Genomic DNA, 12,661 nt, shown 5'->3' with positions numbered 1-12,661 from the left:
GGAAAGCGTGCTAAGGAATCCGCGACGTCAATAAATTGCTTTGCAAAATATATTTTACTACGATCTTCCGAAACCGAACCAACCCCTCTTCGATGGAGCTGGTGATTCTGTCCTCTCAGGTGTATCCGCCTGAGCGGGCGCTGCCGCTTGTTGTTGCTGTTGCTGCTTAGGCGCCTTGTTGGGATAATCAATGTAGTTCCATGCCACGTCGAGGAAGATAGGCTTCACAGGGATTGCGGCAAGCTTGGGGGGGAATTCGACGATGTGCGACAGGTTAACGCCACCAACGGGGTACTGATGCAGACTTCCGATAAGAGGCTGCTTCAAGGCATCTGATGTGCTCAGCTCGCGGTTCTTGCGGAGGGTGTCGGCGTGAACAATAGCTCGGTGACGTTGAAGCTCGCCATTGAGAAGAGTTTGGAGATACTCGACGTCTTCGGCGGACACCGTCAGATTGAGGGGAGTGCGGTTTGATGACCCATCAGAAGATGAGATGCTTGACTGAGACTCCTCAACAAGACCGTCTGCGTGGTTGATGAGAGCTAGAGCAGCAGCCAGGTTGCTGGAGATGGCATGTGAACGAGCGATAGCCAGAGCCCTAGAGTTTTGTTAGAAAATACGCAAATGCTAGTTTAAGGCTGTGACTTACTTGAGAGCCTCGAAGTACTTCACGTAGGCGGCAATCTGCTTAGCCAACCCCTGGTCATTGGCGACACCAGGGAGTTCTGTGATAGACTCAATGTTCTGCAGAATACCGTCATAGAGAGCAACCTTCTCTTTCAGCTTAGCCAGCTTTTTGCCTGTAGGAATATCCTTTACAGGCTTGACTGCTTCTGGGGCTGGCTTGCCTTTTCGTTTCCTCAGCACATTGTACTCCTCAGGGGCACCGTCGTGTTCTCCTGTCAAAACTCTGCTGCGACCAATTCTCCAGCTGATCGTCTCGAAGTTGACAGCCGTACGTGTAATTTGTAGACTCTGCATCCTGGCATCACCTTGTTCCACACCCTCAGCCCTCATCTCGTCAATTGCCTGCTTGGTAGCATCAACAGCATCCTGGCTGAGCATGAGAATTTCGTCATAAGCACCAGCAAGTTCGTAAGGCCCTCGTCCCTTGGGCTCAGCAAGATCCTTGGCCAGTCGATCCTTCGCAGCGAGCACAGCACCCCACGCCATCGCAATCTGGGCATCTTCGATGTTGACCTCCCGAGACCTCCAAGTCAGGGTCTTAGGTGCGCCCTCAGCACTGGCGATTCCATCCTTGGCCTTTGCTTCGTCTGATTTGAGAATAGTGGGGTCGATATCGTTGATCTGCTTGACGAGGTTGGAGTCCGATTGAGGGAACGCCTTCCGAGCAATGATGGGAATCGGGACAGTTCGAGGTGTCTGGAGTTGGTAGGCGGCGTATCGGATAGACGGATCGATGGTTTCGGTGAGCAAGTCCTTGTATAGGTCGCCATTGGTTGCGGTTGCAAGCGCACTGTAGATGACACGTGCCGTGGCATAGTTGCGCAAACTCGGTTCCCAGCTCTGCTTCTCAAATGCAGCTGTACCACGGATGAGAGAAGCGTATGCGATTGCCTCGAGGAGATCGGTTTGGGAAGCGCCAGATACGTCGGTTTGAGAGAGGGCTTCGACAAGCTCATCGGCAGCACGTGTGGCCTTGGTGAGACGAGAGGCAATATGCGATCGGGTTCGGCCTGTGATTCCCTTGGTGTCGCTAGCATGACCGGACTTCATGCTCATGGTATGAGCCCACGCTCGCTCGCTTGTCAGAAGAAGTAGATGGACATATCTGGTTCCGTGTCAGGCTAGTATTTTGGATTTCGAGTCTCGGAATGTGCCTACTCATGGTTCTCTACGATCTTTTCCGCGGTGACCTTGTCATGGTCGTGAAACTTTCCGCGATTCTTGGTGGCAATGTTGAGCTTCTTGCGGCAGCTCAGCAGTTTCTTGGACAAGCTCTTGTGATAAGTCGAGTAGTCGCCGTAGAGGAGAGCCTGGTCGCGGCCTTGGACGACGAATTTGGTGATATCCATGGCTGCCTATGACGAGGGCGACTTGAAGACCCTGGTTTGTTACCGACAAGTGCAATTAACGGTGCAAGGGAGAGGCCCTTTAAATTCGTTGCGATGGCCTTTGGAGTGAGGTTGATTAAGGGCTGATGAGGCTTTGCCTGACGTGGAGGTTCAGCGGGGGGATAATGGCGGGGCACTTTGCTCATCCACAAAAATTTCACGGCCGAGTTAGTTAATGGAGGTGCAGTAAATTGTTAGTGGCGGCGCAGTCGATGTGCATCATTTGGGTGAGAATTTCTCGATTTTATTCACTGACTCTGTTAAATATGTAAATTCAACCTCAATTCTCTATTGATATGTAGTAGTAGGGACTCTAGAGGCAAGGCTAATTATTTGTTGAAGAACAGATCAGCTAGTCTAGTAGTGGGAGAATCTCATCATCATTCCTCATACTATGGTATACCCTGCTTCAAGTTCATACAAGGTTTAACACACCTTTATATAAACATTTAGTATAGAACCACTAAATCATCTTGTAAGAATCATGGATATCGATCCATTATGGACTGATGATGGCAGGGAACACGGATATATAGGTAGGTATTGTTAGATGAGTTAGTTGGTATAGAGAGTAAGCAATGGCTTGTGTTTGGGCCTCTTTCACATGATTGACGTATTTATTTTAAAGGCTATCGGGGGATCAAAACAGCCACATGCAGAATTAGTATGGAGCTTCTGAAACCCAAATGTTGGTAGAGTGAATGGGTGAGTGGTGTTAGTCGTGGGATGTGGGATATGGGATGGATCGAGATAGCTTCAGTCTGTATATCAGGAATTACGTGTTATTTCTTGTTGTTATGAGACCATCTTTTTTGACTAGCCTGGGCTGTTACTGATTGCTGAACCTGTTATTGGCCCATAGGGAGATAGATCTGATAAACAGCCCGTAGATGTAGATGTAGTCAGAATCGAGAGGGAAAAAGCCTCGATTGCGTCCCGTCTTTTGATCATGTGCTCGCGGTTTGGTGGGCACCTTTCACCCGTCTTGGTTTAGTTTTAGGCGCCCAGCGCGGGCTCTTTTGGCTGCGTGACCACTGCATCTCCATCTCGAGAGCTCCAAGGTGAAGTGAAAGTCACGCTTTGTCACGCGCCATCCAGGGGATGTGCTTCCAAATCTACAGCCCAAGTTCAGCGCTCTAAAAGATCAAGCAAATGTCTTTTGGTGCTTCGCCCTTGGAAACCTCGACTCCTTTTCTAGAGTCGCCGTCTCTCTATGTAGAGATACCCTGACTCTCTACAATATTCACCTGCAGCTTCTGTCATCTCTACAAACTGGAGCTCCTGTTTCTCTTCTTTGCCCCTCGTCCTTGATAACGAGGCCCCAGCGGCTTATCATCGCATCACATCGCCTTGCATCGTCTTGCCTCTTCACATTCAACTCAACGCAACTCAACTCGACTCAACCTCAAGCACGTTCAACTGAGAGTGCATGCACGTGATCGTTTAAAATATATCTTCACTGCTGCACTCTGCACTCTGCACTCTCTTTTTTATCCCATCTTTGCCATTTTTAAGCACTCATCATCCCCCGAGTTATAGGTACTAATAATACAAGGTACTTCTCATGAGAACGGTACCTCTTCTCATGAAACCAGCCCGCACAACACCCTTCTTGAACTGCATCCTGCAAGTAGCCGCCTGCCACCTGCGGCCTTCATAAAGGATGGCTACAAATGGTATATTCCTCCCCTCCAATCAATATCCTCCCAGTTCCTCAACCAACAAATTCCAATCTCATCCTGTTCCATCTCATCATGAATCAGATTCAGATTAATCAGAGCTAACCAACTTCATCCAGGTCAACCATCTCACTCTGCAAGCGGCGTTCCACCATGGAATCCAGTTGCTCTACTGCAGCCGAACCAGAGGGCGGTTTCAACTCCTAACCTCGTAAACTCCGGCCAAGGCCAGTTCTCGCCATCTTCATCTCTTCATCATGGTCACCCTGCTCAGAGAATGCAGACCAGACCTCAAATGAACATGAACATGCACAACAACTCCATGGTGTTTCAGTTCTCCAGTCCTAATGACACTCCATCTGCCGGCCCCTCCAGTCGTTCTTCCACTCCAGGTAGTAGTTATGCCAATGGTTTCAGCGGTGCAGGCCACTTCATCGAGCGTGCGAATAATGTTCAGCATCGCTCTGTCGTTCCTCAGCCAAAGCGAAGGAGAACCGAAGACAGCGAGGGAGTCCACAATTTTATGACTCCTCCAGCACAGGGCGGAAGTGGAATTCTGGGTCAATATGTTACAGACAAACGAAAGGAAGCCAATAGTGCAACTGCGTCACCAGCCATGACAGTTGATCTCACTAGTGGTAAGTCCCGTCGAGAGTCACTTTATGCAATGTTGCTAACACAGCTAGGAAATGACGATGAGGACGTGGTCGTTCAAGATCCACGCGAGGAAGAGGTTTGCTACGGAATGATCAAGGCTTCATTGGGCTGTACTCGAGTCCCTTCGCCAAAGCCAGGTACCCAACAGAGTGTCTGGGGTCCGAACTACCAGCCTGCAATCAAAGTCGTGCTCAAGCGGCAGGTAGGTGATACATCGCTTAAGATACAAGCCTACGACCACACACGGCAGATCATTGGTCTGGTAGAGAACCAAGGTGCTCGTGCCGTTGCGCCTCTTCTCGACTCAAACATTCACCTGAGAACGGACAGTCGAATCCCGCCGCAGCCAAAAAAGCCCGGCGAAGAGCCTGGCCAGCCCACCTCACGATCCTATACCCTCGACATCGTCATGTATGGGCCCCTCAAGTACGCTAGGAACGTAGGCGCTCATCTGAGCAAGTTTGGCCTGAAGCTGTTAGCCCCTTATCTCGTCCAGAAGGGAATTCGTGTTCAGAACCCTCATGTTCTCGAATACCGTCCCCCACCTCCGAAGGTATATTCTACTGCGCCTACTAACGATGGGCAAAATGCCTCTTACACCAGCACCTTCAACAACCGAACCGTGGAGGAGATTCGTTCAGAAGTTATGGGCGTCTTCGATTCCCTCACACGAAACGACGATTTGCCAGAGATGGAACCTAGTCAAAATATCTTGACGCCTCTGCTTAAGCACCAGAAGCAAGGTCTGTTCTTCATGATGACCAGAGAAAAGCCCCGTGAGGCGCAGGCATATGAAAAGACTATGGTTTCTTTCTGGCAAGACAAACACGGCCCCGCTGGCCAGCGGATATACTTCAATGTCATCACTGGCCAGAACCAGGCCAGGCCGCCAGCTGAAACTCGGGGAGGGATTCTGGCTGATATGATGGGTCTGGGCAAAACGCTCAGCATCTTGTCCTTGATCACATCATCCACCGATGCTGCGTATGAGTGGGAACGACAAGCACCTGTCCAGCCAGAAGCGCCCGAGCAGAAACCGACGAAGCACGAGGTCCTATCTCAGCAGCCGACGCTTGCCTTGACTCCGTTGATGAGGAACGCCAAGACCACCTTACTTGTCTGTCCTCTCAGTACGGTAACAAACTGGGAGGAACAGATCAAGCAACACATTCGACCTGGTGCTCTCGACTACCACATCTACCATGGCCCAAACAGGATCAAGGACCCTGCAAGACTCGCAAACTTTGACCTCGTGATTACCACCTATGGCTCTGTATCGAATGAACTCAGTTCTCGTCGGAAGAAGAAGGATGGCCAATATCCGTTGGAACAGATTGGCTGGTTCAGGATTGTGCTGGATGAAGCTCACATGATTCGAGAACACAGCACTCTCCAGTTCAAGGCCATCTGTAGACTACAGGCAGACAGACGCTGGGCCGTCACCGGTACACCCGTGCAGAATCGGTTGGACGATCTTGCTGCCTTATTGGCCTTCCTTCGGCTTCACCCATTCCACGATCGATCCAAGTTCCTTCGATACATTGTGGAGCCATTCAAGGCATGCGATCCTGAGATCGTGCCCAAACTCAGAATCCTGGTAGATACAATCACGCTACGTCGACTGAAAGACAAGATCGACCTGCCTCCTCGAGAGGATCTCGTGGTGAGACTTGATTTCAGTCCCGAGGAACGCAGTATCTACGATTTGTTCGCAAAGAATGCGCAGGATCGAGTCAAGGTGCTCGCTGGAACTAATAATGGCCAGGCGCTAGGCGGCAATACCTACATTCACATTCTCAAAGCAATTCTACGACTTCGACTACTCTGCGCGCATGGAAAGGATCTACTCAATGACGCCGACCTAGATACCTTGCAGGGAATGTCGGCAGAGATGGCAATCGACATTGATGATGACGACGATGACGATAAACCAGCGCTTTCAGATCAGAAAGCACACGAGATGTTTACACTGATGCAGGAGACCAACAACGACGCATGTATTCAATGCAGCAGGAGGATCAGCTCCAACGAGAGCTCTAATATTGAAACAGAAGGTCAAGATGATATTCTGGGTTTCATGACGCCTTGCTTCCATGTCATTTGCCGAAACTGCATCAAAACGTTTAAGGAACGGGCCAAGGCTCTGATGCCAGAGGGCGAGAACAGTGGGTATTGTCCAGTCTGCAATGCCTACGTGAGACATGCTTTCGTACAGCTTCACCGAAGGGAGGTGGACGCGGAGCATGATGGTCCAGCCAAGCCCAAGTCACGAAATGCTGTCAAGAATTTCGACAAGTACGACGGCCCGCATACAAAGACTCGCGCTCTGATCGAAGATCTTTTAAAGTCCAAGGCAGCGAGTGAGGCGAATCCGTCTGAACCTCCGTACAAATCGGTAGTTTTCTCAGGCTGGACTTCTCATCTGGACCTCATTGAGCTTGCACTCAACGCCAACGACATCGTGTTCACCAGGCTCGACGGTAGTATGAGCCGCACACAACGAACTACCGCCATGGATAGGTTCCGCGAGGACAACACTGTCCATGTGATTTTGGTATCAATCATGGCGGGCGGTCTGGGACTGAACTTGACTTCTGGAAACAGCGTATACGTGATGGAACCGCAATACAACCCAGCCGCCGAGGCTCAGGCTATCGACCGTGTTCATCGGCTGGGACAGAAGCGTCCTGTCCGCACCGTTCGATACATCATGCGAGACAGTTTCGAAGAGAAGATGCTGGAGCTTCAGGAGAAGAAGATGAAGCTTGCCAGCTTGAGCATGGACGGCCAAAACAGGAGCTTAGACAAGGCGGAGGCAGCTCGGCAAAAGTTGATGGATCTGCGTAGTCTTTTCAAATGAGTGACGAACAAGCCTCAGTCCCGTTGGGTACTGGAGCATTAATGACCGCATGAGACAGGAGTTTTTGGTTTTTGTTTCCTTCCTTATCTACTTAGTTATTTTCTCACGAGGCCTTTTCTCAACTCACTGGAAGTGAGTCGTTTCGGGCTCGAGCAGCATCAACCTGAGTGTGATCGCTCAGACATCATGGGATGGGTTAACTTTTTTCGTTCTTCGTTCTCGGGCAAGGCTATACACCTGGCTCTCACGAGATGGTTTTTATTTTTGTTTTGCATTATTGGGATGGGATCATGGGCTGGGAACAGGATGGGGTGGCAAGCGTTGAGTGGCATGCGGTACTATAAAATACAACCCTGGGATTTGCTGCATGGCGTACCTGGGGGAAATAGGCTTTTCAGTGGGAGATCAATGGGAATATGAGGCCTCACGATATAGACAATCAAATGAAGCTTTTCAGTACATCTCTGACCTTGGGAATTATCAGGTGCATGTCAGGGTTGAGGGTTGAAAAGTTGTTTGGTGGTATCTTATTTTTGACAATGATCCTAATCTACTGATCCCTATAACGCCCCTTTGCCATCATCTTTTGTCTAACAAGTCCTATAGTTTAAGTTGACTCGTCCTCCTGCCGTAGTCCAGCATACTCTGTCCCCTGATTCGCAGTGCTCAAGCGCGCACACAGGCTCAACAAGACTACTGTCTCAGTAGCAGCATAATGGTTCAGTGCATCGAGCAAGATCTGCAGATGTCGACTGAAATTGCCCTCCCATTTACGAATGATCTCAAAGAGATTGTCGATGCGAGCATCTACCTCAGAGTTACCAGCCGAGGCGGCAGAGGTGTCATGATGAGCTGATGTTGAGCCGCGTTGTACAGTCTTTGTCATCTGGAAGCGCTTCCATTGATCTGCTGTCATGGTAGAGGGCTTGTTGTTGCCTGATAGATCTGGGTCTGACTTTTCGAGCTCACGGGTGAGCCAGTTTGTGTAGGCAGCGAAGATGGTACATGTCTGCATGAGTTTGGAATGGATCTGGAAAAGATGTTAGCTATACTGAACGAGAAGTGGCTGGTGTATGAGAAAAGGCTTACCCTCAAGAGCTTGCTGTTGGTGAGCATGCACTCCTTGAGGCATGTATCCAAAAAGTCGACATGATCCTGCATCAACTCATCGACAGTCCGTGTTGGTACACCTAAACTCGAGTCCACAGGTTCGTCCTTTGTCTTTAGACGTGACATGAACTTGTTCCAATTTGGCTCAATGACTTCGGCCGTACAAAAGTAGAGAAGTTGTTGTACAAATACCAACATACGAGCACGAAGTGTCCAAACACGTCGCTTCCAGATCTCGAGTTTTCGCAAAGCCCCCTTGTGTGCCCAGCTGATGCCCCGAGTCTGTGTTTGCCATGTAGTCGATAGTTGCGATTCAAGATAGCGAAGTGAAAGGAGATAACGGAAGAGTGCTTGGTATCGCCATACCGTCTTTCGACTGATGACGAGTGAGACGGGGAAAGGGACGGAGTAGTCGAGTTGTAGGGATGTGAAGCCAACAGCGTTCTTATCGTTCTCAATGGGCTGATTAGCAACAGGCTGGAGCGCCTCTCCCTGTTCGATACCCGTGATGTTGACAACACGCTGCAGAGCCTTTGTGAGAACAATCTCATTCATTTCAACCTTGACATCCTCCTTGAACGGGTCAAGAGAGACAAGACTGCCGGGCTGACGCAGGACAAGATCCAGTAAAGATTGCAGCTTGCCGGTGTTAACAGACTTGACGGGTTTGCGCAACTCTGAGGCGCCCAGCTCGAGGAAATAGGAGAAGTAGTCTGAGGGATCGAGGAAGAAGTAGTGCTTGAGAGAGCGTAGACGAGCAGGTAGAGAGTGAGCTGTGAGGAGAAGTTGCATGAGAGATTCGTTGGCGTGGGCATAAGCGTTGTTGACGTTTTCGAGGAAGCGGTTGTCGTCGAAAGAAGCTGGCACGTCTTTTGATACTTTGCTCACATCGACGCCACCACATTCGCGGACAACGTTGAGATACTTGCCCGCTAACAGAACCTTGTCCTTGACACCCTCGAGTTGTGGAGGAACATCATGATCCCGTATTGTATATCTTCTCTCCCAGTATTCATCAGTGTAATCTTGTTCCAGTCTCTCACGCTTAATGCTCTTTTGTTCCTTGATGAGGAACTCAGCGTGAGGATCATGGATTCCACCATGATGAAGCCATTCGTTAAGCATAACCATGTAAGGTTTGCTGGCGTCCCGCAATAACGTCGTTAACAACGCTCGAGCTGAAGGGTCGCCTGATAGAGATTCGAGACGTTTTGTGATTAGACCGAGAACCACGCCTCCTTTGCAGATCTTCTTGCCTGTCATGTTGCCTGGTACCAATTCGCCTCCGTCTCGCAGTGTCTCGAGGATGTTTTCAAAATCGTCAGCACTATCTTCAGATTCATCGGTTTCATCATCGAGAAGAGCATTCTTTTTGAGCAGTTCATGGGCCAGTGAGTATAACTGTAACATCATCTGGCTCGTGGACATGGTATGAATGTTGAGCACATGAACAGTAAAAGTGTCGCTGGTGAGGAACTGCGTCTCGAGCTGTGCAATCATGACTAGATAGTCGTGTAGAAACTTGCGTATCGATGCGCAAAGAGCATGGTTCACTGCACCAAACTCTTCCCGACTCTGGACATCGACAAAGGCTTCTAGGGCAGAGTAATATGTTGCCATCTTGAGCATTGACTGTGTCAGGTCCTGCAGACTCGGGTCAAGGCCAGGTAATGTTCTGAAGCTTGGTCCAGATAACCTGTCTCTCTCCTCGTTCGGGTTGTATCCCTTAGCAAATCTGATGTACTGTCCTTCATATCCCATGAATACAAAGAGTAGATCCTCCACTATAGCGGCTTCTTGGAGCTCCAAGCTTAGTTCGCCTAGAGGTTTCGGTTGAGGAGCTTGAGGTACGGTCGACGCTAGAGGAGGTATTGATATCCGTGAGGCTAGAGGAGCTGTTGTATGTGGTAGGAGGGTTACTTCGGGGTTCCAGGGTGCTTCAGACTGTCAGTTTCAGGGCCTTGAGGCTGGTTTGGAGAGTAGAGACAGACCCAATGGAGTCTCGGCTCTCGACTGCCGGGCTTCAGGAGTGTCATGTCTAGGTGCTTTAGATGTAGCCCTGCTCTCTGAAGGCGCATTTCGTCGATGTGATCGTTCTGGACTCGTGTTTCTCGGGACTGCACGCTCGAGGTGAGCTTCAAAAGTACGCTCCGTCACCCTCCTCGTCTCAAAGCGGCGCTCCTCCTCATTGCGACTCGATGTTCTCGGGTTCCCTGAAGCAGATCGTTTATGAACATTTGAGAAAGTGGACTGGGTCGTCGAAGGAGGGCCCTTGCGAGAATCGGAGCGCTCGCCTTTGAGGTTGGTCGATACGCGGGGCCTCTCATCGCGATAATCGTTGGCGCTGGTTCGGCCCGATGCTCGTGGTGCGCCGGAAGCCATTGTATGGCCGGGCTACATCTGAAAAGAGAAACTTTGGGCGAGGTTTCTCTTGTGAATGTTGTGGTAGAGAGTGTGGTTGTGGTTGTAGTAGTTGTAGTCAGCTCAAGTCCAACGTTAGCAGCTAGAAGGTTGTTGATTTGGGAGAGCTGTAAGTGTTTGTGCCCAATCGAATTGCGCGACGAGTTCCGACGCGACGTGGGGTACATACAGCTACCTAAACAATATATATAGCACAGGTATAAGGAGGCTGTTATGCTTGAATCTAGGTATGTAAAATACCTCGTATATATCTTTCTATCTAGTAATCGTAATAGCAGTCCAACAGCTATAACCAAGTATAGATTTGTTAAGATATAGATCGTAGCAGTAGCCCTCTGCTATCATCGTCATATCCAATTGTGGCGGTGAAACTGTGGCTAAGCAATTACAGAAGGCTCCAGCTCCAAACGTTAGTGCAGTGCGGCTACGTAGGCGGACTGCTTGCCTGCAACTCCACCAGAGCTCACATCCTCACATCCTCACTCCCATCATCCATTGACTTGCTCTCTCCCGGTCCTCAGCCTTCCCGCTTTCGACTACTCAGCAGGCAATTCGACTTGCCATCCACGAATTAAACTCGTCATATCGACTTGGACAGTTCTATCTACGAACTCAGTCTCTTCGTATACCAGGAAATCTTCCGCCCTCATCTAGCCTAGCTACCACCACTACATACAAACCGCCAAGATGTTTATGGCAAGATCTGAATACGGCATGTTCACTTTTTCCCCCTGACCCCGAATGTTCTCTATACTCAGAACAACAACTGACATCTGCGCCAGACCGAGGCATCAACACCTTCTCCCCCGAAGGTCGTCTCTTCCAGGTCGAATACTCTCTCGAGGCCATCAAGCTCGGCTCCACGGCCATCGGCGTAGCCACATCCGAGGGTGTCATCCTCGGCGTCGAGAAGCGAGTCACCTCCACCCTCCTCGAGACCTCCTCCGTTGAGAAGATTGTCGAGATCGACCGCCACATCGGCTGCGCCATGTCAGGTCTCCAGGCCGATGCCCGCTCCATGGTCGAGCACGCCCGTGTCGAGAGCCAGTCCCACGCCTTCAACTACAACGAGCCCCTTCGTGTCGAGAGCTGCACCCAGGCCATCTGCGATCTTGCTCTGCGCTTCGGTGAGGGTGCTGATGGTGAGGAGACTATCATGAGTCGCCCCTTTGGTGTGGCTCTGCTCATTGCTGGCTTTGATGAGGATGGTCCTCAACTGTTCCACGCTGAGCCCAGTGGTACCTTTTACCGCTACGACGCCAAGGCTATTGGCTCTGGTTCCGAAGGCGCTCAGGCTGAGCTACAGAACGAATACCACAAGGTACATTTACAAAGATACGGCTATCTAGAGGCAACAAAACTGACATTTTCATAGTCTTTGACGCTCACAGACGCAGAGACCCTTGTCCTCAAGACGTTGAAGCAGGTCATGGAGGAGAAGCTCGATGCCAAGAACGTGCAGTTGGCCAGCGTGACCAAGGAGAAGGGCTTCAGAATATACACAGATGAGGAGATGGCCACAGTCGTGGAGCGACTGCCAGCCAACTAAGGATGTTGCTCATGAATCAAGAGAAATCACGAATAGACACAACAGAAACCCACTTTCGGGTTATTGACGAGCACATGAACCATCACATCCTAGCTCATCAGGCGATGTTTTCACAGAGAATTTTGCGAAAACATCGAGGGCCTCACAAAAAAGAGGGCCAGAATTATGTATCATTAATGCAGTAGGGGCAAGCTCGCCAACTGCGGTTCCGCCAGACTTCCAACGTTCATTCAGGTCAACCGAATTTCGTGAATATTGCTTCCACCCCTTTTCCCCGATTTCCCAGATCGCTAAATGATACCTGAATTTG

General features: G+C 50.1%; 4 protein-coding genes across 4 annotated transcripts; 2 read left to right on the top strand and 2 right to left on the bottom strand.

The window, feature by feature from the left end:
- Positions 1 to 57: 57 nt before the first annotated feature.
- On the bottom strand, positions 58 to 2,036 carry FPRO_02507 (uncharacterized protein; the record flags this gene model as incomplete). Its single annotated transcript, XM_031227385.1, has 3 exons — positions 58 to 598; positions 650 to 1,792; positions 1,846 to 2,036. 3 exons carry the CDS (start codon positions 2,034 to 2,036, stop codon positions 58 to 60), a joined length of 1,875 nt encoding a protein of 624 aa, XP_031077826.1.
- A 2,019-nt stretch (positions 2,037 to 4,055) lies between these two features.
- Positions 4,056 to 7,271, top strand: FPRO_02508 (uncharacterized protein; the record flags this gene model as incomplete). The annotated part of the gene is made up of 2 exons (XM_031227383.1): positions 4,056 to 4,392; positions 4,441 to 7,271. The coding sequence occupies 2 exons, from the start codon at positions 4,056 to 4,058 to the stop codon at positions 7,269 to 7,271; spliced, it is 3,168 nt and encodes a 1,055-aa protein (XP_031077825.1).
- Positions 7,272 to 7,878: 607 nt separating this feature from the next.
- Positions 7,879 to 10,763, bottom strand: FPRO_02509 (uncharacterized protein; the record flags this gene model as incomplete). The annotated part of the gene is made up of 3 exons (XM_031227382.1): positions 7,879 to 8,301; positions 8,361 to 10,318; positions 10,373 to 10,763. The coding sequence occupies 3 exons, from the start codon at positions 10,761 to 10,763 to the stop codon at positions 7,879 to 7,881; spliced, it is 2,772 nt and encodes a 923-aa protein (XP_031077824.1).
- A 726-nt stretch (positions 10,764 to 11,489) lies between these two features.
- On the top strand, positions 11,490 to 12,351 carry FPRO_02510 (putative 20S proteasome subunit (alpha5); the record flags this gene model as incomplete). Its single annotated transcript, XM_031227381.1, has 3 exons — positions 11,490 to 11,514; positions 11,585 to 12,123; positions 12,178 to 12,351. 3 exons carry the CDS (start codon positions 11,490 to 11,492, stop codon positions 12,349 to 12,351), a joined length of 738 nt encoding a protein of 245 aa, XP_031077823.1.
- Between the last annotated feature and the right edge of the window lie 310 nt (positions 12,352 to 12,661).

The sequence above is a fragment of the Fusarium proliferatum genome (assembly GCF_900067095.1).
Source record: "Fusarium proliferatum ET1 genome assembly, contig: FPRO_scaffold002, whole genome shotgun sequence".
In the NCBI taxonomy this organism is placed as follows: domain Eukaryota; kingdom Fungi; phylum Ascomycota; class Sordariomycetes; order Hypocreales; family Nectriaceae; genus Fusarium; species Fusarium proliferatum.
This window is presented reverse-complemented; position numbering and strand designations above follow the sequence as displayed.